The 26,305-nt window shown below is 45.5% G+C and overlaps 1 protein-coding gene across 1 annotated transcript in view; it reads left to right on the top strand.

Moving 5' to 3' along the window:
- The first annotated feature begins 219 nt into the window (after nt 1-219).
- Nucleotides 220-26,305, top strand: part of LOC115102958 (arf-GAP with GTPase, ANK repeat and PH domain-containing protein 3-like) — a 139,337-nt gene continuing 113,251 nt past the window's right edge. Inside the window, 5 exon segments of the mRNA XM_065005681.1 lie at nt 220-2,542; nt 2,545-2,616; nt 18,672-18,730; nt 20,824-20,911; nt 26,068-26,146. Coding sequence (XP_064861753.1) covers nt 820-2,542; nt 2,545-2,616; nt 18,672-18,730; nt 20,824-20,911; nt 26,068-26,146 — 2,021 coding nt within the window. The 5' untranslated portion in view covers nt 220-819.

The following is a 26,305-nucleotide window of genomic DNA, read 5'->3' as shown; positions in this document are numbered from 1 at the left end:
AAGACTGAGAGGGAGGGAGGCCGAGAGAGGCCCTGGAGACACAGTTCTCTTTCATAGCAGTTTGTTTTGGGGATCCTGCCTTTGTTCACTGCAGCAGCAGCAGTGGATGCTAAGCTCCCTCTTCCCTGGTTCCTATTCCTACTGTTCACCGTCGTCCATTTTACTCTGTTGGGGCTGAAATGCCTCTAGAGATCCCGAGGGGAAACTCGGTTCAGGGAGTTAGTGTGCTTTAATGCTGAGCGACGACCCCGTTTGGATCCGGTCCTTGTTTTCCAACTGTCCCGAGGGGTAGGGAGGCTACTGGGAAGTTCAAACAGACATACTCCCTCAAGCTATGTGCAGCAGGCAAGGGCTCGGAGATGAAGAGTTTTGTCTGCGCCGGTCGGCAGAAAAGGGATTGCTCATAACTCACAACTTGCCAAGAAGGAGGATGTCTCAGTTTTTCAAATTTTGCTCAAGGCCTCGCAGGTATGACCAACATGCATTTGGTTGTTCCAAGGCAAACACTGGAAGGGTTGTTTTAGCTGTTGCTCACCCTCACGTCGGACAAGTGGAACAAAGTAGAAATGAGGAGAGAGTGCAGCCAGTGACCCACTGTCCTGCAGCCTGTTGCGGTGCTGCTGTTGAATGCGGAGTATAAGGCTCTAGGGTTGGGCAGGTGGCACAGAAGCTTTGCTCAGGCTTGGTTGACTTATTATTATTATTTTTTTCATGTCAAAGGTTAAGGATTATGCCTGGGGTTGGAATGCAGCCTGGAAGTGAGGGACTCGGAGAGCAACCGTAAACACCACCACACTGGGGAGAGGAGTGTGAGTGCACATGCGTGTGTGTTTCAATTGGGCTAGATTGTGCAGGCCTGTGTGTGGGGGAGTGCAGGGCCGTGCCATGCTACTACTGAGCAGTCAGGCAACGGAGCGGACTAACCCCGGGGCCACAAGTAAAGCTGTCACAGCCCACCAGTCAGGAGGAGGTAAGACCGCGGTGGACCACATTTCTGTCATCCTGAATGGAACTCTGGGCCGTGAGGAGGTGGGTTCGAGGTCGGTGGCGGGCCAGGTCGCCCGATATGCCGCACTGGAGCAAAGTCATCCTGCAGCCGGGAGCACTAGGGCACGACAGCAGGCGCTGCAGGGGGAGGAGGGACGCTTCAGCCTGGGCAGGATACGGCAGGATCTTGGCAGGTGGCCCTCCCTGAGCCACACAGGCAGAGTGGAGAGGAGGAGGGAGGATGCAGTGCAGGAGGAGGAGGAGGAGGTAGAGAAGGAGGATGGGGGGGAAATGACAACGGACCGGTTTCTCCAACTGCAACAGCCCTCCAATAACTCAGCAGCTCCAGCAGCAGCCCAACCTTCTCAGTCAGACTGGGAGACTACAGCGGTAGGAGTAGAGGTAGATACAGCCACAGCAGCTCCAGAGCAACAGAAGACCCAGGTAGAAACCCAGGGACAGGACATTTCTCCCCAGTACGAAGGGTCTCTCCTTGGGCATAATGGTGGTGTTCTGGCCAGCGGTGGCCGTCTACCCCGGGCAGTGCTCCGCAGGAAGCCATCCCAGGACAGTGCTGCGCCAGACAGCAGGAGGGTGGTGAGCATGTATGGAGCCCCAGCCTGGCAGCAACGAGGCTCGCTAAGTGACCAGGACAGAACAGACAAACCCAGGAGGCCCAGGAGTGTGTGCATGCTGGGAGGCCCCAACCTCAACCCTGCCCTGTTGCAGCCTGGGTCCCACAGGTCCCACTCCCAGCAGAGCTCCAGAAGGGTGGCTACAGGATCTCTGGACGGTCCCCCGCAGCAGTGCTGGACCAGGAGGGCAGAGCTGCGGGCGGTGGACGGCCTCAAGCCGGGGGTGCTCCCTCAGCGGACAGTGGCTGAGGAGAAGGGGGTCCCCAGGGTCCGGCAGCAGACCTGGAAACAGAGACCAGTCAGTATGACAATGTTGGAGCTGAGGAAGAAGGCCTCTGGGTCTCAGGACGAGCTGGATAGCCATAGGGGAAGCCAGGTTAGAGGTCTGTTCGGCCGCTGGAGGATCTTTGGCCGACCAGCCCAGGACAAGGAGAAGGATAAGGAGGGAGCCCGAGCCCCAGGTTCCAAGCCCCCCAGCAGGCTGGACGTCCCCAAGAAGACCCTGAGCTCCTTACGCCGGAGTCTCAGTTTGCGGATCAGGAGGAACCGGCCGCGGGGGAGAGTGGAAATATCCGAAGTGACGGCAGAGGAACGCTCACGCACTAAAAGTATTGGGCAAGAGACATCTCTCCCCTCGCGGCCCTTCTCCTACCTCACCGGGAGGTCCCTGCCACCCCCTTACGAGAGGGACAATGATGGAGGGATGCAGAACATTCAGTACCACAGCCAGGGCAAGGTCAAGGTGATGGAGGTGCCCCTCTACCCAGCCAGACTGTCCTCCTCCACTAAACCAGCCCATGAAGAGCCCAGCGTGTGGCAGCTCATAGCCAGCCGCTTTAGGAGGAAGGAGCAGCAACAACCTCCCAACGGTAAATGTAAACTCCAGCCCCAACCCCTGAGCAAAGAGACTGGCAAATATCCCTGGCTGGGAATAAAAAGCCTCAGTTAGTTTCCATAGAGACTCTGGCAGGCATCAACTGCAGCAAAGGTCAAGGTAAGATTCCCTGTAAGATTGATGAATATATTCCCCAGCACTTATTGCCCCGAGGTCTGTACAGCCCCCCCCCCCCCCCCTCAACCACTCTGTGAAAAAAGTTCCCTTTTTATAGTTCAACAAGAACAGGGGTATGCTGCTCTTAGGAAAAAGGGCAAATTGAAAACACATGGAAGGGAAAGTTTAGGATGAGGTGGCATTTCAAGGCTTCAGGCCCCAGAGGTTAGAAACCATTCCTCTTTTAGCTTTTGCGTTTTGTTCATGTACTTTTCCCTCCACGCATTCCGTTTCAAATGCAGTTGTGTTCTTATTTGGCTAGTAATTACTGAATACTTTTTTGCATCACAGAGTGTATGCATGTCATTTTGATTACTTCTACCGAGAGAGATGAGGGTCTTGCCTGTTCTCTCATATGAGTTTGCCTTGTCCGTTTATGATGCTTTAAGTTAATTAGCTGTTTGGTTAGTAACAGTATGGGTGGTTGGTACTGTACTATACAGTCTGCTCCAGAATCTCTGTTTCCCAGAGACCGAGCCAGTTGGTAATGCATGTCCTAGCTAATGCCGCTGGCCTCGTAGGGACACAGCTAAAAGCAGGAGGCATTCAAATGGTCAACGGTGGTGACGTGCCATTGAGATGCTTTTGGCAGCCAACCAGGGCTAAATTAGGAGGGCTTTACACACTGTAATGATGGGGAACTGAGAGAGCGACATCTTAAGCACTGTGTTGAGCTAGCCAAAATCAAATCAGGTTTTATTTGTCACATGCGCCGAATACAACAGGTGTAGGTGTACCTTACCGTGAAATGCTTACTTACAAGCCTTAACCAATGCAGTTCAATATTTTTTTAAATAAACTAAAGAAATGTAATAAAAATCTAAAAGTAACACAAGAAAACTACACAGGGGGTACCGGTACTGAGTCGATGTGTGTGGGTCCAGGTTAGTCAAGGTAATTTGAAGTGACTATGCATAGATGGTAAACAGCGAGTAGTAGCAGTGTAAATAGTCTATATAAATTGTCCGGGTGGCCATTTGATGAATTGTTCAGAATCTTACGGCTTGGGGGTAGAAGCTGTTAAGGAGCCTTTTGGACCTAGACTTGTCACTCCGGTACCGCTTGCCTTGCGGTAGGAGAGATTACAGTCTATGACTTGGGTGACTGGAGTCTTTGACAATTTTTTGGGCCTTCCTCTGACACCGCCTGGTATATAGGTCCTGGATGTCAGGAAGCTTGGCCCCAGTGATGTACTGGGCTGTACACACTACCCTCTGTACGGTCAGATGCCGAGCAGTTGCCATAACCAGGCGGTGATGCAACCGGTCAATATGCTCTCGATGGTGCAGCTGTATAACTTTTTGAGGATCTGGGGACCCATGCCAAATCTTTTCAGTCTCCTAGTGCTGCTCTTTTAGCGTTGACAGTGTGGGATCCAGTGTGCATTTGAGAAGTTACTCATCGAAGTTGAATGAGAAACGCAACAATGAGCTATAGCGATTTGTCCATGTGTTGAAAAGACTTACGTTTGCTGTATATCCCTTGCAGTTTAGTTACAATCTGAATTAAGCATGGCTCTTTTCATAAAGGCGTTAGCAGATGACACGTTGCACAATGTTGAACTTGAAAACCTGTATCTGACAGGTTTGCTCCAAGTGCATCGAATCACACGCTCTAGTGTTACATCATATTTACATAATTAAGCAAAATCCACCACTCAGGCCTCCGTAATCTTCAAGAGAAGAATGAAAGATGAAGGTTTGAAACGTTTATTCAAATTTAGTGACGTTCAGATTGAAAATGGAAACTTTTACTTTCTCTGTGAGAAAGAAAACACGCCTGAAAACGTTAGAAGTACTTTGGATTGATTGGCAAAGGTTTGTTCCCTTCTGATCCTTGGCTCTTAATAAGGGTGCACAGGTACACGTCATGATTTGCAATTTTCTTTTGTTTTCCCTTTAAGATTATTTTTTTATACCAAGGTCACCAAAGTCTTTGTAGTAGTGTTAAGTGCACATTTAGTGATATCTGTGACTGTCTATGTAGTGTAGTCGAACTTGGAGAGGGCAGTCGGTCAGGCAGTAGGAATGTAGGTGTGTCGTTCACACTGACTACAAGCTAGGTGTTCAATGCCAAGGGCGGGCCTAACTGCCTGTCTCTACCTGCCTAAGTGTTTGACAACCCTACCTGCATGGTTGCAAAATGTATCCTAAGAGCTCTGAAGTCCAGCCCTTAGTTAGCACACACACACACACACACACACACAAACTGCAATAGCCACATTAGTCGGCATTACAATATAATTTCTCTGGCTATTATTGAGCTGTTTTCCAGGATGCCTTTTTTCCCTTTGGTGGTGTAACCCCACACCATGGCTGAGGTGTTGAGGCCCCTGTCCCCACTCACCTCCTCACTCCCACCCCCACCCTCACCCCACACCACGGCTGAGGTGTTGAGGCCCCTGTCCCCACTCACCTCCTCACTCCCACCCTCACCCCACACCACGGCTGAGGTGTTGAGGCCCCTGTCCCCACTCACCTCCTCACTCCCACCCCCACCCTCACCCCACACCACGGCTGAGGTGTTGAGGCCCCTGTCCCCACTCACCTCCTCACTCCCACCCCCACCCTCACCCCACACCACGGCTGAGGTGTTGAGGCCCCTGTCCCCACTCACCTCCTCACTCCCACCCTCACCCCACACCACGGCTGAGGTGTTGAGGCCCCTGTCCCCACTCACCTCCTCACTCCCACCCTCACCCCACACCACGGCTGAGGTGTTGAGGCCCCTGTCCCCACTCACCTCCTCACTCCCACCCTCACCCCACACCACGGCTGAGGTGTTGAGGCCCCTGTCCCCACTCACCTCCTCACTCCCACCCCCACCCTCACCCCACACCACGGCTGAGGTGTTGAGGCCCCTGTCCCAACTCACCTCCTCACTCCCACCCTCACCCCACACCACGGCTGAGGTGTTGAGGCCCCTGTCCCCACTCACCTCCTCACTCCCACCCCCACCCTCACCCCATACTGGTGGGTGAACAAAGCCATTCCTGTCAGGCCCGTGGATGGGATGACTATCTGACTATTCAGTCAGATAATGGCTCTCTCCCTGGCTCTCTTTATCTTGCCTAGAATTGACATGACTCATTGAGATTTGTCCAAAGTCTCCTGTGTGTCAATGTGCAGTCTCTATTCGTTCGTCTCACGACTGCTCTCTTTTAAGAGATCCATTAAATTGTTTGTGGAGCGTTTAAGAATGCCCTGGCATTTATTATTTTTAATCCCACAGCGAACTGAAGTTCATTCATGAAAGGTTTTTCTATTGCAGGTTTGGGATAGGGTCAAAACAGAAAAACAACTCCACGGTTGAGTTTAGCCATTAATTAAGATTGGCCTTTCTAACTCATTGTGGACAGATGGCGCAGCGGTCTAATCAGCCAGCTCCTGCTCCATGTACTGCGAGTTCAATCCAATGATTCATGTATACACTAGATGACAGACAGGAGCGCTGTTTTGAAGCTACTGCACCTCCATCTTGGCACTCCCCCACCTTTGTAAAAACTATTTTGGAAGCTATAGAAATGCATTTATTAATGTCTAGATTTGTTTTTGCTATATTTGTTCTATTACAGACACCTTCATGCATACTTTTAAATTATATTATGTGAGTTAACATAAAAATGTAAAAATATATTAAAACATTTTCCTTAAAGTATAATTTTTTGACAGTTCTAATGTGACTGTTCACACTATATTAAAAAAAACGTAAATACACTGAACAAAAAGTGTTGGTCCCATGTTTCATGAGCTGAAATAAAACATCTCAGAAATGTTCTTTGTGTACAAAAAGCTTATTTCTCTCATGTTGTGCACAAATTTGTTTACATGCCTGTTAGTGAGCATTTCTCATTTGCCAAGATAATCCATCCACCTGGCAGGTGTGGAATATCAAGAAGCTGATTAAACAGCATGATCATTACACAGGTGCACCTTGTACTGGGGACAATAGAAGGCCACTTTAAAATGAGCAGTTTTGTCACAACACAATGCCACAGATGCAGCAAGTTTTGAGGGAGTGTGCAATTGGCATGCTGACTGCAGGAATGTCCACCAAAGCTGTTGCCAGATAATTTAATGTTAATTGCTCTACCATAAGCCGCCTCCAATGTTGTTTTAGAGAATTTGGCAGTATGTCCAACCTGCCTTACAACCGCAGACCACGAGTGTGTTTTTGGTGACCTTCAATGCTGCAGAGCTTTTTTAGTGCCCTTCCCCAGTTCTGTTCAATACTGTCTCGGAGCTCAATGGACAATTCCTTCGACCGCATGGCTTGGTTTTTGCTCTGACATGCTCTGCCAACTGTGGGACCTTATATAGACAGGTGTGTGCCTTTCCAAATCATGTCCAATCAATTGAATTTACCACAGCTGGACTCCAATCAAGTTGTAGAAACATCTCAAGGATGATCAATGGAATCAGGATGCACCTGAGCTCAATTTTGAGTTTCATAGCAAAGGGTCTGAATACTTATGTAATACTTATGTTTTATATGTTTTATTAATGTGCACAGTCTATAAGCCTGTTTTTGCTTTGTCATTATGGGGTATTGTTTGTAGATTGATGAGGGAAGAAAATAATTGAATCCATTTTAGAACAAGGCTATAAACGTAAGAACATTTTGAAAAAGCCAAGGTGTCTGAATACTTTCCGAATGCACTTCATCATTGGTTCAATCCCAACTCTGGGCACTCATTGTGGACGGTTTTAGGTGTGTCTCCTGATGTCCTGGGGACCTGCAAATACAAAAAATGTCAACTTAAATCTGGAGTGATGTCTGTTCATACAAAATGTTCAGCCATTGTGAAGGATGGCCAAAAGCATTTCTGTTTCCCTAAATGTTGTCTTTCTACTATTCTTGAGTTTGAATCAGGCCTCTGAAGACTCTCTGTCAGAGTTGTGTGAAAGATGTATCTGATTTATTTAATTCCCTCAGCAGACCTTTTTTGAGCCAAGTTCCTCACTGCTGATTAGGTTTACCATTATGACAAACAGAATGTGTCACTCCCAAGCAAAACAGCACTGACAGTGTGATAATGCAAACCCACCTGCTGGGAGAGGAGTGGAGGGCGGGTTGAGTGAGTTAGTCAGAGACAGTCGAGAAGGAGATGGGATATGGAGGCTCTGCTAACACTTGAATGTGACTCCTTATTTGAGCGTCTGCTGCCACACAGATCCCCAGCTACATACAGGACTGCTTGAGACTCAAACTATGCTGCTGCTACTCACCTCTCAGGGGAAATAGCTTCTCAGAATCAAGTTATCAAAACCCAGTGACATGCTGGAGTCTGAGAGACCAGAGTCCCAAATGATGTGTTAGGGGTGGTTAAAGGGCTACATCCATTTCTTTGCTCTTCTAAATGAATGATATGTACCCATTGATTCCTGAAGAATATAACTTCGGAATGGCTCAGGAGCATAGTTCCACTGTACCCCATCAGAACCCAAAAATATAAACTTGTATAAAATATAAACAATATATATAAAACAAAATATAAACTTACTCCAATGTTTGTAAACAAGGTAAATGTAAACAAACACTATATAGCCTCAAAACATGGCTAAAACTACACTTAGTTTTTTTATCATGGATAGTCAGTCCTTGCATCCATAGCTCTGTCTGAATTTGAGTGGTTACATTTCTCCAGCCCCCTCCCTCAGCTGTTTACCAAAACAGGGGCGGTGAATATGCTTTGTGCTGATTGCCACTTTGATGTTATGGTGATGACAGAACTGCACAGTCGAGATAAAGGCTGGGGTTAAAGAACGCCTTTCTGTATCAGTACACAGGTCAAAGTTGAGTTCCTGGGGCTATTTGCATTGAACAGGTAACCAATGGTTACCCAGACTATTTGTATTGTGTCCCCCCCAGCCCCCCTTTTTACACTGCTGCTACTCTCTGTTTATCATATATGCATAGTCACTAACTATTCATTCGTGTACGTACTACCTCAATTGGCCCGACGAACTGGTGCCCCCGCACATTGGCTACCCGGACTATCTGCATTGTGTCCCGCCACCCACCACCCTCTCTTTTACGCTACTCTCTGTTTATCATACACTGCTCAAAAAGATAAAGGTAACACTAAAATAACACATCCCTTGATCTGAATGAATGAAATATTCTTATTAAATACTTTTTTCTTTACATAGTTGAATGTGCTGACAACAAAATCACACAAAAAATGATCAATGGAAATCAAATGTATCAACCCATGGAGGTCTGGATTTGGAGTCACACTCAAAATTAAAGCGGAAAACCAAACTACAGGCAGATCCAACTTTGATATAATGTCCTTAAAACAAGTCAAAATGAGGCTCAGTAGTGTGTGTGGCCTCCACGTGCCTGTATGACCTCCCTACAACGCCTGGGCATGCTCCTGATGAGGTGGCGGATGGCCTCCCGAGGGATCTCCTCCCAGACCTGGACTAAAGCATCCGCCAACTCCTGGACAGTCTGTGGTGCAACGTGGCGTTGGTGGATGGAGCGAGACATGATGTCCCAGATGTGCTCAATTGGATTCAGGTCTGGGGAACGGGCGGGCCTGTCCATAGCATCAATGCCTTCCTCTTGCAGGAACTGCTGACACACTCCAGCCACATGAGGTCTAGCATTGTCTTGCATTAGGAGGAACCCATGGCCAACCGCACCAGCATATGGTCTCACAAGGGGTCTGGGGATCTCATCTCGGTACCTAATGGCAGTACAGCCACCTCTGGCGAGCACATGGAGGGCTGTGCGGCCCACCAAAGAAATGCCACCCCACACCATGACTGACCCACCTCCAAACTGGTCATGCAGGAGGATGTTGCAGGCAGCAGAACGATCTCCACGGCGTCTCCAGACTCTGTCACGCCTGTCACATGTGCTCAGTGTGAACCTGCTTTCATCTGTGAAGAGCACAGGGCGCCAGTGGCGAATTTGCCAATCTTGGTGTTCTCTGGCAAATGCCAAACATCCTGCACGGTGTTGGGCTGTAAGTACAACCCCCACCTGTGGATGTCGGGCCCTCATACCACCCTCATGGAGTCTGTGTCTGACCTTTGAGCAGACACATGCACATTTGTGGCCTGCTGGAGGTCATTTTGCAGGGCTCTGTCAGTGCTCCTCCTGTTCCTCCTTGCACAAAGGCGGAGGTAGAGGTCCTGCTGCTGGGTTGTTGCCCTCCTACGGCCTCCTCACATCTCCTGATGTACTGGCCTGTCTGCTGGTAGCGCCTCCATGCTCTGGACACTACGCTGACAGACACAGCAAACCTTCTTGCCACAGCTCGCATTGATGGTCCATCCTGGATGAGCTGCACTACCTGAGGCACTTGTGTGGGTTGTAGACTCCGTCTCATGCTACCACTAGAGTGAAAGCACCGCCAGCATTCAAAAGTGACCAAAACATCGGCCAGGAAGCATAGGAACTGAGAAGTGGTCTGTGGTCACCACCTGCAGAACCACTCCTTTATTGGGGGTGTCTTGCTAATTGCCTATAATTTCCACCTGTTGTCTATTCCATTTGCACAACAGCATGTGAAATGTATTGTCAATCAGTGTTGCTTCCTAAGTGGACAGTTTAATTTCACAGAAGTGTGATTGACTTGGAGTTACATTGTGTTGTTTAAGTGTTCCCTTTATTTTTTTGAGCAGTGTATATGCATAGTCACTTTAACCATGCCTACATGTACATACTACCTCAATTAGCCCGACTAACCGGTGTCTGTATATAGCTTCGCTACTGTATGTAGCCTCGCTACTGTTATTTTTCAGTCTTTTTACTATTGTTTTTTATTTCTTATCTATTGTTCACCTAATACCTTTTTTTTTTAACTTAAATTTGCTCTGTGGTTAGGGCCTGTAAGTAAGCATTTCACTGTAAGGTCTACACCTGTTGTATTCGACATTTCACTGTGAGGTCTACACCTGTTGTATTCGACGCACGTGACAAATAAACTTTGATTTGATTGAGAGTTGGACAACCCTCCTTTGTGCAGAACCATGTTTATGGTATGTTGTCAACTAGGGTTGGCGTTACAGAAAATGTTAGCTTATACGCCAATTTAACTTTCACTGCTACATATTCTACTAAATCGAGTCAGCTAAGACTGAACCCAAGGAACAAAAGATCTCTCAAAAATCCAAATGTGTCTACCTCGGGTTAAAAATGAGAATTCATATCAACACCGGTGTCCAATTTAGCTCAGAGGAAATGGTTGATAACAATCCTTCAGCAACCGAAAGCTTAGACGAGACCCTTAAGTCAGCTTTGCTATAGCCCTCCACAATGGCATAGATTGGTCGGCAAGCATCCACCTCTCTGTCTGCATCACTAGTGATTCTGTTTGTCACTTACCTATCCCCTTAGAGTGAAATTACATTCTGCTGTTCAGAGCTCTACAGATAAGAGCTGTAGCAGAATTGAGCCGACAGCTTTGTGAATTGGGCTGCAGAGTCATAACAGTTACAAGATAGGGATATGATTCAGGAACAATTATGACAATGGAGCTGCTGCTCAGTGTAATTATACCCTAGGCCTAGTCAGAGGCAATGCCAGTGGGTAACAACCCACTATGTGGTTACCAATGAAAGATGTAAAAATACTTATTCCAAGCTAAATTCACACTCTGTCATTTCTAGCTTGTGGGGAAAAAATATCTTGGCCTCTGAGCAGCGTGGAGGTTTAGACCTCATGGTTGTCCTCCCCTCTCATTCCCCCACTGACCACACACACATGCACACTTACACACCCGCGCACGCACACACTCAAACAGAGTGGTATTTTCAGAACTCAATTAGGGGGGGGGTACTAATCGTGCCTCACTGCCTTCGGATTGAATAGTCATTTTTATTAGAGTGGACGTGAGCGGTGAGGTAAAAAAGAAAAACAGGACAAACAAGCGGCAGCAGTTTTCCGTCTCACACAAACAAAGGGATCTGGTGTCCTCTGGAGGGTGCATCACTGACGTTGGGGCTCGTTCTGTTCCGTTTCCACGGGCATTCTGGGTAGCGATGGGGTGCTCATTTGTAATGGAGGAAACACATGCATTCTATTAGCTGTGTGAGCAAAGGGCTAAGGACAAGTGTTTTTGCCACTCTGTATGCTACATCAATCTGGATAGCCACAGCATATAGGCCTAATATGTAACTTGTGTAGCACAAACAATGTGTCACGTGGTTTTTATAAAAGATAGCTAGGTAAAGCTTTGAGTGAATGAATGCTACTTGGTCTTCTATATCTCCTCTGTTCTTCTGCCCTCTGTGTTTCATGCCTTTTTTTAAAGTTATTTTCAAAATGAGTGGTGGTGTTATGGTCAGTAATAACACAATGTTCCATTCTGGTGCGGCGCCCCAGTGTCCTAACTCTCTAAGTGGTCAACAACACTATAGAGACCCTTTTGTATGATGACCCCTAATTCTACTGGATAGCCTGTCTATTTCTGGGGTCTTCTCTCGTGTGTTTGCCCCTCTTTCAGAGATTCAAGAACAGTGGAATCTACCGATGCAGTTTAGAACAAAGCTGTTCAAGTCAAAGTGCTCTTGTAAACGGGTTTCTGAAGAGTTGCATCGAAGAGCTCCAATCAGTGTTTTTATTCGTCCTCTTGTCTATATCTTTATAAAAAAAATAATAATAATCTTGACAAAATGAGTGGAAACCTCATTTAAACTGCTCTCTACCACTTGTGAAAAACACTCCCTCACTCACTCAAGCGGAGTGTCAGAACTGCAGAGCCCAAGGTTTTCCACACATTTTAGTGCTACTCGTGTTCGTGCTCTTGGGGTGGTCCGATTTTTCTTTTGGAACAACACGCACCTTCTGTAACATGATACCCTCTCTGGTCCATGTGATCCCAGACCCCCCTCCCCCCAATAGCAACATACACAAGGGGGCAATAGCAGAGAGAGATTTTCTTGTTGTTGTGTTCCCATTTGTGGGAATACAAAGAAGAATCAAAGAAGAGTTACGTTTAAAACATCACCACTGTTAGTTCACTTCAATGAAATGGCATGGCTAAAAAAAGCAGGCAAACGATCCTTTTAGCTTCCCACATCACCCCCATGTGGAATAATCCGATTTATCACGAAATAATATGCTAATATTATTTACTTGCCAGCGTAACCTACAGCATCATCCCAGTTTAATATGCTGCTGGAATGTATTCACACCCGTATCAGCTACAAATAGAATGCCATCATTTATGCTCAGGAAGAAACGGCACATGGTTTAGGGCTGTTTTAGGTAGTCACTCAGTAAAATACTTTTTTGGGGGGCTGGGGTTCTAATAAGGCTACAGTGTTGATTGGTTTATTGTTTTAAAAGTCGCTAAGATTATATTTGGTTGTCAATGCAAAATAGGCTTCTTATTTAATGCCAAGCTAAACCAAAACAGTAATATTGAAGTTTGAAGTGATTTTGTAGATTAGCTTCCCACATCGCCATGTGAAAGAATCACATTTATAATTCAATAATATGCCGCGGCAAATATTCGTATACTTTCTGTTGTAGCCTACACTGTTATTCCAGTTCGATATGATACTTGCATGCATTCACTCCCGTATCAGCTACAAATAGAATGTCATCATGTTTTGGTCGCGGAGAAAAATATATGTTTTTACCAATAGCCTGGGATCACTGGTTGTAATAAGGCTACGATGTTTGATTTGGTTGAACAGTCGATGAGATTAGAAGGCGTATCAATGCAAAAATAGGCTACTTTGATTCAGCCTATAGATTCAAGGAACCAAGCGAGCTTCAGTGCCTAGACATCACTGCCTCTACCGCTACGCAAAGAATGACACAGCAAGTGACCATTTTCATTTGGCACGGGAGTACTCGGATGTCGGAGTGCACTGCAAGGAGCCGCGCCTTTTGTGAGGAAAAACGACATTGCGACGCTGCGCTACGCACCGTATGGTCCGTCTCTGTAGGGTATAAATCGGCCTTGAAAGAGCATGTTCTAACATGTTAAAGGATATAGTCAAACTGGTAGTGAGAGGGCTTAGCAACACAAGGGCTGCTATTCAGAACCGCTCTGTGCAACACAGGTTGAATCCACCTCGGGCGATGCACTCCTCAACAACGAGGCCTGTTATTGTATACAGGAGTATTGTCCGTGTATTAAGTCAACCTTATTGCTTCTAAAACTACATTTATCAAGGAAGAATCTAGTGAACAAAAAAAACGATTTATTTTCTTAATTGGAAAAAAGTGTCTCAAGTGAAGTCTAATGGTGTTTTGGAATGGCTTCGATTAAGCCTTGGAGGAACACAAAATCAATGTTCTTCAACAATTGATCCTACATCCTGCAAATGTTTTAATTATCATGTAAGAGGCCCTTATTCTCGACTTACACGACTACTTATGGATTGGACAACCGCTTTCAAATAATGAAACATTTTGTTTATGGCCAAGTGCACTTCTTAGATGCCTATAAATAGGTGCTTGAATACAGGAAATTAGTCTCAAGGGTACATCCATTTGAATTGCATCACTTTTTGACAGAAAACCTTTTGATTTCAACAAAACTTTCCTTACATGTTTGCCCATGGAAGAAGTGGACAGAAAGTGACTTTTTGGACCAGAATTACCAAAACATTCAGGAGATAAAGGTGCTCAAAGTTGACCCGTTTTGCATACCCCACCATACCATGATATTCATGTCTTCCTCACTGGAAAATATAAAATGGTTAACTTTTTGATATCATTTAAAAGCTTACAAATGGAATCAGCCTATAGATTCAAGGAACCCAAGCGAGCTTCATTGCCTACTACACAACACGGGGCCTCCACGGCTACGCAAGGAATGATACTTGGCAAGTGACAATTTACATTTGGCACGGGAGTAGTCGGATGTCGGAGTGCACTGCGAGGAGCCTAGCATTTTGTGAGGAAAAATGACATTGCGACGACGCACCGTATGGTCCGTCTCTGTAGGGTATAAATCGGCCTTGAAAGAGCATGTTCTAACATGTTCAAGAAGATAGTCAAACTGGTAGTGAGAGGGCTTAGCAACACAAGGGCTGCTATTCAGAACCGCTCTGTGCAACACAGGTTGAATCCACCTCGGGCGATGCACTCCTCAACCTTGAAATGAAGTGAAATAACCATAACGACGAGGCCTGTTATTGTATACAGGAGTATTGTCCGTGTATTAAGTCAACCTTATTGCTTCTACAACCACATTTGTCAAGGAAGAATCTAGTGAACAAAACCATTTACTTTCTTAATTGGAAAAAGGGGCTCAAGTGAAGTCTAATGGTGTTTTGGAATGGCTTCGATTAAGCCTTGGAGGAACACAAAATCAATGTTCTTCAACAATTGATCCTACATCCTGCAAATGTTTTAATTATCATGTAAGAGGCCCTTATTCTCGACTTACACGACTACTTATGGCTTGGACAACCGCTTTCAAATAATGAAACATTTTGTTGATGGCCAAGTGCACTTCTTAGATGCCTATAAATGGGTACTTATTTTCAAGGGTAAATAGGAAATTATTTTCAAGGGTCGATCCATTTGAATTGAATCACTTTTACAGAAAATTCACGTAATAATTATGTTGTAGCTTAGACCCTATTTCACATCATCTGAGGTTTTTGGTGTTGTGTCCTCCATCGGCTGAGACACAATATGCTCTTGAATATAGGGTGGGTGTCATTTCAATCATAGAAAAGTCCATTATATGAATTATATATGGCTTCAGACCACTGAAATGTAGCTAGTACACCTTGAAATTTAATTGAAATGTAACTTCTAATCACTACCCCAACAGTTGAATGTCAACATAAATGGTCATGTCTATTCTATTATCTATATTTCTATGATCTCAATAGGTTTCCTATAGGGATGGACAGTATAATTTAAATCAACAGATATTCCCATTCAAGTCTACATTCTCTGATGTGTGGACCTCCAACTGTCTTTGTGGTCCCATTTGAAAGTTGAAATGTCTATTTTACTCCCATTTTAGTCATTTGTCAGCAAAAACATGACAACCCCCCTGTATTCAAGAGCACTCCTATTTGCCATATCTTCACTTTAAGCCTACTAGAAAGTGTGTGCTCTCAAGCCTGGAGAGAAGCAAAAGTAATTCTGCTACCTAAGAATATTAAAGCCCCGTTTGTTTACTGGCTCAAATAGCCGACCAATCATCCTGTTACAAACCCTTAGTAAACTTATGGGGAAAAAATAGTTTTTGGCCAGATACAATGTTATTTTACAGTAAACAAATTGACAACAGACTTTCAGCATAAACTTTCAGCATATAGAGATGGACGTTCAACAAGCACAGCACTTACACAAATGACTGATGATTGACTGAGATTGATGATAAATAAATTGTTTTGTTAGACTTCAGTGCGTATTCTGACATTAGCGATCACAATCTGCTGCAGGTTAAGCATATGTGTTATGGCTTTACACCCCCTGCTATATTGTAGATAAAGAGTTAGACAGGTAACAGAACACAGAGGGTGTTTTTTAATGGAAGCCTATCCAACACAATCCAGGTAGAATCAGGAATTCTCCGGTTCAGCTGTTTAGGCCCCTTACTTTTTTCAATCTTTACTAACGACATGCCACTGACTATACACGTCAGCTACTACAGAGACTGAAATGATTGCAACACTTGGGTGGAAAGGAATAAGTTAGTCCTAAATATTTTCAAAAATGTAAAGCACTGTATTTGGTAAAAACAAATCATTCACTAAACCCTAAACTTCAACTAAATCTTGTAAAGAGTAAGTTGAGGTGACTAAATTGCTGAGGTGACTAAACTGCTTGGAGTAACCCTGGATTGTAAACTGTCTTGGTCAAAACATATTGATACAACAGTAGCTAAGATGGGGAGAAGTCTGTCCATAATAAAGCGCTGCTCTACCTTCTTAACAGCACTATCAACAAGGCAGGTCCTACAGGCCCAAGTTTTGTCGCACCTGGACTACTGTTCAGTCGTGTGGTCAGGTACCACAACGAGGGAACAGGGCAGCACGGCTGGCCCTTAGATGTACACAGAGAGCTAACATGAATAATATGCATGTCAATCTCTCCTGGCTCAAAGCGGAGAAGAGATTGACTTCATCACTATTTGTATTTATGAGAGGTATTGACATGTTGAGTGCACTGAGCAATCGGTTTTTAACTACTGCGGTTTAACTGCGGTTTAACTACGGTTTTTAAGCTCAGACACCCATGCATTCCCCACAGACATGCCACAGACATGCCACAAGAGGTTTCTTCACAGTCTCTTCACAGGTCTCTTCACAGTCCCCAAGTCCAGAACAGACTATGGGAGGCGCACAGTACTACAGAGAGCCACGACTACATGGAACTCTATTCCACATCAAGTAACTCGTGCCAGCAGTAACATTTTATTTAGAAGACAGATACAAACACACTTTATGGAACAAACAGCGGGGACTGTGAAGCAACACAAACATAGGCACAGACACATGCATACAAACACACAATAACATATGCACTATACACACACGTACTGTGTACATGGATTTTGTGTGGTAGATATGTGGTAGTAGAGTATGGGCCTGAGGGCACACACTTAATGTGTTGTAAAATCTGTTGTGAATGGCTCCCGAGTGGCGCAGCAGTCTAAGGCACTGCATCTCAGTGCTAGAGGCGTCACTACAGACCCTGGTTCAATTTCAGGCTGTACAACTGGCCGTGATTGGGAGTCCAATAGGGCGGCGCACCATTGGCCCAGTGTCAGCTGGGGTAGGCCGTCATTGTAAAGAAGAATTAGTTAAATATTTAAAGGTTAAAAGAAAAAAAATATATATATATATTAATATATATATATATTGTAATGTTTTTAAAATTGTATAACTGCCTTAATGTTGCCGGACCCCAGGAAGAAGGCAGCAGCTAATGGGGATCCATAATAAATACAAATGATGTGTCTCAACTGATGCTGGGCACAACACAAAAACCTTAGAATGATGTAAATTAGTGTCTAAGCCACAACATTTGCGAATATGTTTTTTATTTTTAAGTTTACACATTTTAAAATTAAAAGTTTTTTTTTTTTTGTGTAAATTCTCCAGATATTATGAAATAGTTTGAAAACCCTGTTTGTAGGCCGTTTAAATTATTTCAATCTCAACTGTATATTTTCCAGTCATCGAAACATTGGTTTATCCTCAATACATTTTTCTGGATGATTGTTCTGGATGATCAATGTTTTTTGTTTGCTTTGAGCAAGACGAGAGAACATGGTTGCTGCACCAAACGCGCACTTAAATGACGCTGCCTTCTTTGGTGTTGTAGGTCTTCATTGTCCTGGTGTAGACACCGGGTCCCACCTGGTTTTGCACCTTGTTGCCTGGAGACAGTGTGTCTGCACCGGCACCACCTTTCTCTGTTGTTGATGGTATCTCCATGGGGGTCGCTAACTTGGAATAGAGGGTCTGCGACCCGAAACAGGAAGGGGGTATTTTGTCAAACAGTTGTGACAGATCCGGACACTTTTTTACTATAATGTCCTGAGAGAGAAGTTCTCTGTGTATCTGGTTATGACCTGAACAATGCTACTGACTTTCACCCAGTTTGTAATTGTTCTCTTGAATGGTTTTCTAGACTTAGTTTTTAAATGGCGATTTTTTTTCCAGTCAAATGTCCCTTCCATATGTGTCGCCATTAATAGAGGAACATGTTGGAACAAGTCTGGTTTTCTCTCGCTATTGAATTGAATTAGCTGTGTGCGTGTGCATTCTTGCTTGCTCGTGCGCCAGAGGTCTCTTTTTAAACCCCGATTTGCACCACTTCCCTTCAAGCCACAGACAGTACATGTTCGGTGCAATGTAAACAAACATCAAACAACAAGCATTGTCAGGACAAAGAGTCAAGAGGGAGAGCAGAGCCTGTTTTTCTCTGGTTCAACAGAACACATTGACATAAACTGTTGACGACACGAAACAGTGATGGGGAATCAACACCCTGCTTTACCCTTCAGTAACCTTAACTAAATGCTGTTTGTTCTCCGTCTTTTTCTCTTCCAGACTCTTTCGTCAACAGCCAAGAATGGACATTGAGTCGATCAGTGCCAGAGCTCAAAGTGGTGAGTGGTATGCATCATAACTTCAGCCCGTTGTTAATTGGCTGACATTGGCATTGCAAGAGGAAGATAAATTCAACATTAGCATTGGATTGATTTCAACGTCAATGCCAGTGCATGCTCTATGCATGTCAAAAACATTTCCTCTCATTCTGCATGAGAGAGAGGTAGAGTAGAGTACAGAAATTGGCTGGAATATTCCCTGGCACCAAACGAGATTGTGGGTGATTTTTAATGATGCTGTTTTTTTTTGCGTTGGCATGGTGACGCGGAGCGTAGAGTGGCTTGCAGCAGACTAAGAGATGAGTGACGGTTTTGGGCTAGACGAGTGACACTTCCTGGGTCTGATCCAGCCGCTGGCACAACCGTTCTTACCACTGCCAAACGCACGCACACACACACACACACACGCTGCTCACGTCCTCACTTGAAGAAAGGGATGCTTCACGCACATAATCAATAGGGATATTACCACAAAACCTCATTCCACCGTTCTGGTGTTAAATACTGTAGTAGTATTCATAGTATTTTGGTCTTCTATGAATTGGTTAGGGTCGTGCATCGCATCAGAAAGATTTATGGGAATCAGACACAAATCAGATGGGGGAACTTTTATGAAGAACATGTTTTCAAAACAGGGAGAATTTGATAGAGCTCATTGTCTTTTTATATAGTAGACGCTGTTCATTAGCGCCACACACTTCAGAGGTTAAGTGAACTGATGCTGAACTCAGCAGGGAAAAGACAAGGACTGCTGTCAGAGAACTTCATTTACTTTCACAGTTCCCATATGGCAATATTGGACAGAAGTAGTTCAGTCATATGAGTTATGTTTCCCAAAAGCATGGACAAATGTTATCGTTCCAACATGTAGGCTATTGTACTCATGGTGGACATGAGCTGATACTGTGTAGTACGGGCTTCCCAAAACTTTTCATTAAAAACATTGTATTCAAACCTGGACTTTGATGATGAACCCACAGACTGATCCTTAAAAAAAAAGTCTCTAGTGGAATTTACACATAGTGCCCGCTCTGCTTTCATCTGCCTGAACTATGCTCATAAAGCAGCCTTATTAATGATGGGCTTACAACCCAGCAGGTTACAAAGCTTTACAGTTCTAACACAAACCCTGCCCCTTTTGTAGTTAGTTTTGGTTATGAGTAGCTCCTAGCTTGTTATATTTATTTATTTATTTAACTAGGTAAGTCAGTTAAGAACAATGACGGCCTACCCGGCCAAACCCTCCCCTAACCCTGACGACGCTGGGCCAATTGTGCGCCGCCCTATGGGGCTCCCGATCTCGGACGGTTGTGATACAGCCCGGGATCGAACCAGGGTCTGTAGTCTCGGTCTATTCTTCCGTTCTTGATAGACTACTACTTCATGTCCTCTCCAAAGCCAACTTCCTCCTTACAAAGAACATAAGTATTGTGAGGGAGAGGATAGGTAGCTTAATCCCCCCCCCCCCCCCCCCCAACACACACACACACACACAGTCCGCTGTAATTAAACCAATCCTGACTTTACCACCCACTAATGATCTAAAGAAGAGGGGGATGAAGGAAGAGGGGGGGGGGGCATGTTGAAGGAGCCTTTGTTCTCCCCCAGACACCCTGGCATCATCAGCCACCCCAGCCTGGGAGCGGCACCAGCCCACCCTCCGTCAGGTTTCCCCTGGGGGCATAGAGCAGTCAGGGCTGGGGCCTTGGCCTAGACACCCACCAGGGGGAGTAGGTAAAACATTAGCTGAACATATACAGTACTGTTCCCTTGGTGTCTTACCTTTACCCTATAAGCACCATCTGTTCATGTGAAAGTTCATAGTCCTTTGGCATTGGTTAGTTGTGTAACCCTCTCTACAACATATTGCCGCCACCAACTGAACATTTTACTGGTACTAGTCATGTTAACAGACTTTTATTAGTACTAGTATTTTGCAGTCTTGCTGTTTCACCAATCATCATCTGTACTGTATATATGTCAAGCTGTAGAGGCTCTGGCTATGATTGCAGGTGTAACCATCCATACAACATACATGTCCTGGAATGAACTACATGTGAGTGTGGTGTCATGTGTTTTTGTTGTTTCTGCAGGGTATTGTGGGTAATCTGTCGAGCGGGAAATCGGCCCTTGTCCACCGGTACCTGACAGGCACGTACGTGCAGGAGGAATCCCCTGAAGGTAAGAGACTGCTGCTGAAATCCCGAGGGAGGAGAGCACCATCACACGTAAAAAAAACACGTTAAAAGTTGTCTACTTTACTAGACGGTCTTGTCAGTCAACACATGAACGCATCACTTGAGGCAGAGCTGTCTGTTCCTTCTTATAGCTGTGATGATATCTTGCTAATCTAGTCCATCTACTGGCCCTGCTGCATCATACATGAGATCTTTATAATAATTCCTAAAGTTTATTTAAGATTTTACCAGATTATTGTCAGTCCAAAACCTGTTGAAATTCCACCTGGAATGATCAATTGGCAAGCCAGTCTGCATTTTGGCAGATGTTATTCTAGCTGGGGATAGATACTGACAAAATACAAGGACTGGGCTTGATGCTTGCAGTATAATTAGCAGTTAGTTTGAGTGTTTTCCACATGGTGTATGGAGAGAAAGGAGAAATCTTGGCTTGTCATTAACGGTATGCCAGGTGTGTTGGTGTTGATATTTTGTATCAACACCAAGTCCGATTTTCTCTCAAACCCAAGGGTGTGGAGAGAGAGAGAGACGACTCTGAGGTAATTGGCCGTTAGCCAATTATCCGTTAGCATAAACGAATGACAGCTAGAGCAAAGCATTGTCTATGAAAGAGAGAGGGCTTCTGCGTTAGAATGATAATTCCCAAACACATCAAGGTAAAACTAAGACCTGGGCGTAAAGCACTAAATCCTACTATTAACTCTTCATTTACATTTACATTTACATTTAAGTCATTTAGCAGACGCTCTTATCCAGAGCGACTTACAAATTGGTGCGTTCACCTTAAGACATCCAGTGGAACAGCCACTTTACAATAGTGCATCTAAATCTTTTAAGGGGGGTGAGAAGGATTACTTTATCCTATCCTAGGTATTCCTGAAAGAGGTGGGGTTTCAGGTGTCTCCGGAAGGTGGTGATTGACTCCGCTGTCCTGGCGTCGTGAGGGAGTTTGTTCCACCATTGGGGGCCAGAGCAGCGAACAGTTTTGACTGGGCTGCGCGGGAACTGTACTTCCTCAGTGGTAGGGAGGCGAGCAGGCCAGAGGTGGATGAACGCAGTGCCCTTGTTTGGGTGTAGGGCCTGATCAGAGCCTGGAGGTACTGAGGTGCCGTTCCCCTCACAGCTCCGTAGGCAAGCACCATGGTCTTGTAGCGGATGCGAGCTTCAACTGGAAGCCAGTGGAGAGAGCGGAGGAGCGGGGTGACGTGAGAGAACTTGGGAAGGTTGAACACCAGACGGGCTGCGGCGTTCTGGATGAGTTGTAGGGGTTTAATGGCACAGGCAGGGAGCCCAGCCAACAGCGAGTTGCAGTAATCCAGACGGGAGATGACAAGTGCCTGGATTAGGACCTGCGCTGCTTCCTGTGTGAGGCAGGGTCATACTCTGCGGATGTTGTAGAGCATGAACCTACAAGAACGGGCCACCGCCTTGATGTTAGTTGAGAACGACAGGGTGTTGTCCAGGATCACGCCAAGGTTCTTAGCGCTCTGGGAGGAGGACACAATGGAGTTGTCAACCGTGATGGCGAGATCATGGAACGGGCAGTCCTTCCCGGGAGGAAGAGCAGCTCCGTCTTGCCGAGGTTCAGCTTGAGGTGGTGATCCGTCATCCACACTGATATGTCTGCCAGACATGCAGAGATGCGATTCGCCACCTGGTCATCAGAAGGGGGAAAGGAGAAGATTAATTGTGTGTCGTCTGCATAGCAATGATAGGAGAGACCATGTGAGGTTATGACAGAGCCAAGTGACTTGGTGTATAGCGAGAATAGGAGAGGGCCTAGAACAGAGCCCTGGGGGACGCCAGTGGTGAGAGCGCGTGGTGAGGAGACAGATTCTCGCCACGCCACCTGGTAGGAGCGACCTGTCAGGTAGGACGCAATCCAAGCGTGGGCCGCGCCGGAGATGCCCAACTCGGAGAGGGTGGAGAGGAGGATCTGATGGTTCACAGTATCGAAGGCAGCCGATAGGTCTAGAAGGATGAGAGCAGAGGAGAGAGAGTTAGCTTTAGCAGTGCGGAGGGCCTCCGTGATACAGAGAAGAGCAGTCTCAGTTGAATGACTAGTCTTGAAACCTGACTGATTTGGATCAAGAAGAAGAATCATTTCAGAGAGGAAGGGGATCATAGTTGCTGCCATGAACATAAACAGGTTTCTGTTTAGGGAGCTGCGAGGCTCTGAAACGAGAGGTCGTAGCTCTGCGAGGAGGTTGTGTTTACTCCTACAGTTGGAGCCCGTTCCCAAACCTTCCACTTATGACTTCACAGAATCAAAACAGAAGAGTTCTCCATTTTGATTCTCAGGCGGGAAATCGGAAGCGAAGGCTGCCCGAAACCCGTGAAGATGTTGGCAAAGTTGGGTTAAATGACAATTTTGGATGGTTTGTAGTGTCTGTTTTTATGTGGCTACTGTGTACTGAGGATGATGAGACATGAAGCGCATAATGAGTTCCTGGCATTAAGATGCTGCTTCACCAAGGGAAAGCAAGAATCCTCGATGCCTAATTAGGCCTAGAGAAGTCAATGACAAAAATGCTGGAATGAAAAAACCTGAGTGCTGGTTTTGGTAATTCTGGAAACATTTTATACAGATCATTGCATTGTTGCTGTGATACAACATACCGCTCTGTCTCCCATCCTTAACAGGTGACAAAGGGTCTCCTTTTAGTCTCATTTCTAGCACCTTGCTTAGCCCGGATAGAAACTGGCTTTGAAAGAGGCTACCTCGCTTCTGTCCGTACCATTCATTAACCCAGCAGTTTTACTTTACGGTGTTTTATTCTACTATGTTGCTAGTTCCTGTGATATCTAGAAAAAAAAGGCAGTATCGGGACAGGGAGGGAGGTGTTGCCATGGCGACAGTGAAACTGGCTCTGTTTGAATTGTGGCTCTGTGTCAAGGTCTCTGAGCATCCACATTCCATTCTAGAGCTGGATATGCCTATTGCCTACTGCCGGCTCACCAAGCCCACAATTTCAGCTACCATCTCAAAACCTGTGTGTGACTGTGTGTGTGACTGTGTGTGACTGTGTGTGTGTATGTTGGACAACAGTTTGATAGAAAAGCTATAAACACTCTTTTCATTAGCCACGTCCAGGCAAAATCATTATACATTAAATTGCTTGCCTCCCTAATACAGATTGAGTGTCTCTCGTTATTGCTGTACAATTACTGTAGTTTTGCTTAATTAGTTTTGCACTGAGATTCAACAGACGTTTCACAGTACAGATGGTTTCTCCTCCGATATGTTTTTGTCTATGCTTGCCGGTGAACAGTCACAGACACAGCAAGGATGTTGATGTTATGTAATCTAAATGTAGGTCTTTACTTAAATGCACATCCATTTTATACCATGGCAACAGAAGATGCTATTTGGTATAACACTCTCATTGTACGATTTTCAAGGGCTATTCGCATTTACATCCTCCAGAATCATTTCAAATGTCCTCTGAAGTCTGACACTTTGGTCCAGATACAGTCATTTTCTCATAAGATATGACTATACTGGGTATTACTACGAGTATCACTTTTCTGATATTTCCTCTAAATGGGAATCTCCTGGCATATGGCAACTCATCAGTCCGATCAGCGCTCCAATCTCAGAGCTCTGTTACTTCAGTGGAGGAAAGCTGGCTTGGCTTCCTTGAGTCTCCCTCTTTGGCTCTTACACAACTCAACTGATGTCTGGGAGAATCCCCCTTCCCCATTTGGGCTAAAGTGGAATTAATGGGTAGCAAGTGTGGCTCAAGTGGATCTGTAGAACACTGCCTACCTATCTCTTGAAGACTGCAGGCGGAGCCCGTCGCTGTGTCCTCCCTTGCTTTTTTGCAGAGGTGGGATCTGCACATCAAAGTACCAGTTAGAGTTCAGATAACACGGCTGATGATTAAATATCGGGTGTTGCCGCAGCGGTAGATATTTATCTTGTGTCTGTAGTTTTTTGTTGTTGATATACGTTAATATGCCCACTCTTACTCCTTTCATGCAGACGTACATTATTCAATATTGTTTGAGATGGCTTGAAGCAGATTTTCTGCTTTTGAAAAAGCAAGGTTTTTATTTTGCCTCGCTCCCCAACTTTCTCACTTTAATATTTGAAATCTCTGCAGGATCTCAAACTATTCCAATGTTATGCAAAATCCAATTTAGTGCCGAGGTATTCCCATCGGTCTGTATTTCATCTGCAGCCAGCCTTTGCCGGAGGCGAGGAATACGAACAAGCGTTCAAAGAGATGAGGGGTAAAAAGTCCAGGCTGACTATAGTAGCTACCCTTCTCCTGCAGAGCTCTAGCCTCCACTATCTTGTGGCCGTGAACTACACCCAACTTTAGATTTCTCCCTTTTCTTCTCCTATTATCTTCCATCCCCTCCTTCCCCCTCTCTCCACCGCAGGCTCCAGGCTATACGTTCATTCTAGTGGACGTGCCTTATCACGTCCTTACGGCCTGCTGCGCTGGCTAACACACTAGCACGCTATCTTATATTTAATGGAGTTCTGCATCAATGATGGAGACGGATCGCTAGGCTAGCTGGTGGTGGTGTTGTAGTGAATTTAGGGTGGGGGGGGTTGGGTCTATGGCTTTGTGGCAGTGCTCTGTGACTGTGTAGTGGAGAAGGTTCCCTCAGCAGCTGTGTACGTTTAAACATGCCAAATGGCAATTTCCCTTCATTGTAACTGACTTTAGAGACCAGTTTTCTTCCCCCAGCTTCTGATTATTATTCATTTTTGTTTTATTGAGACAGCGGGGCCAAATCAAACCGCAGCATATTCACAATCACATGCCGGGATGGGACCATCATCAAAACCTTACCGGGATGGAAAGTCATCAATGGGAAGTTCGAAATCTGACTCATGCTTAGGTCTACTGGTGTGTGCTGGTGAAGAATATTGGAATTAATATTGCATTTTGGTGATTTAGCTGTAGCGAAACCAAACACGTTTTCAGTGACAATGGGTAGAGTAGCAAGTGCTTTACACCACTTTGGGCCTGAGTTTAGGGCTCTTCCTTCATTTTGCCGACCCCTTTAATAGGCAGGGTAAAGTAGATCAGTCCACATTGGTTGTATTAATACTGCCGAAGCATGATTCTAGGCAACGCACCACCAAATAAGTCACCCTGACATTTCTCTCCTCTTCCTCAGGTGGTCGGTTCAAGAAGGAGATGGTGGTTGATGGACAGAGCTACCTGCTGCTGATCAGAGACGAGGGAGGCCCCCGGAGCTGCAGGTACGTACGCACAGCTTGCTTTCTGATCCCGCATGCCTCAGCACAGCCAATTAATGCCACTTAACGTCTGCAAGATCTCCTCCACAACAACCAGACAGGAACTAATAAACACTTCTCTGTTGGGGGGGGGGGGGGGGGGGGTCATTTCAATGC

The sequence above is a fragment of the Oncorhynchus nerka genome, linkage group LG20 (genome assembly GCF_034236695.1).
Source record: "Oncorhynchus nerka isolate Pitt River linkage group LG20, Oner_Uvic_2.0, whole genome shotgun sequence".
NCBI lineage: Eukaryota > Metazoa > Chordata > Actinopteri > Salmoniformes > Salmonidae > Oncorhynchus > Oncorhynchus nerka.
Note: the sequence above shows the minus strand (reverse complement) of the source record. Positions and strands in the feature narration are given on the sequence as shown.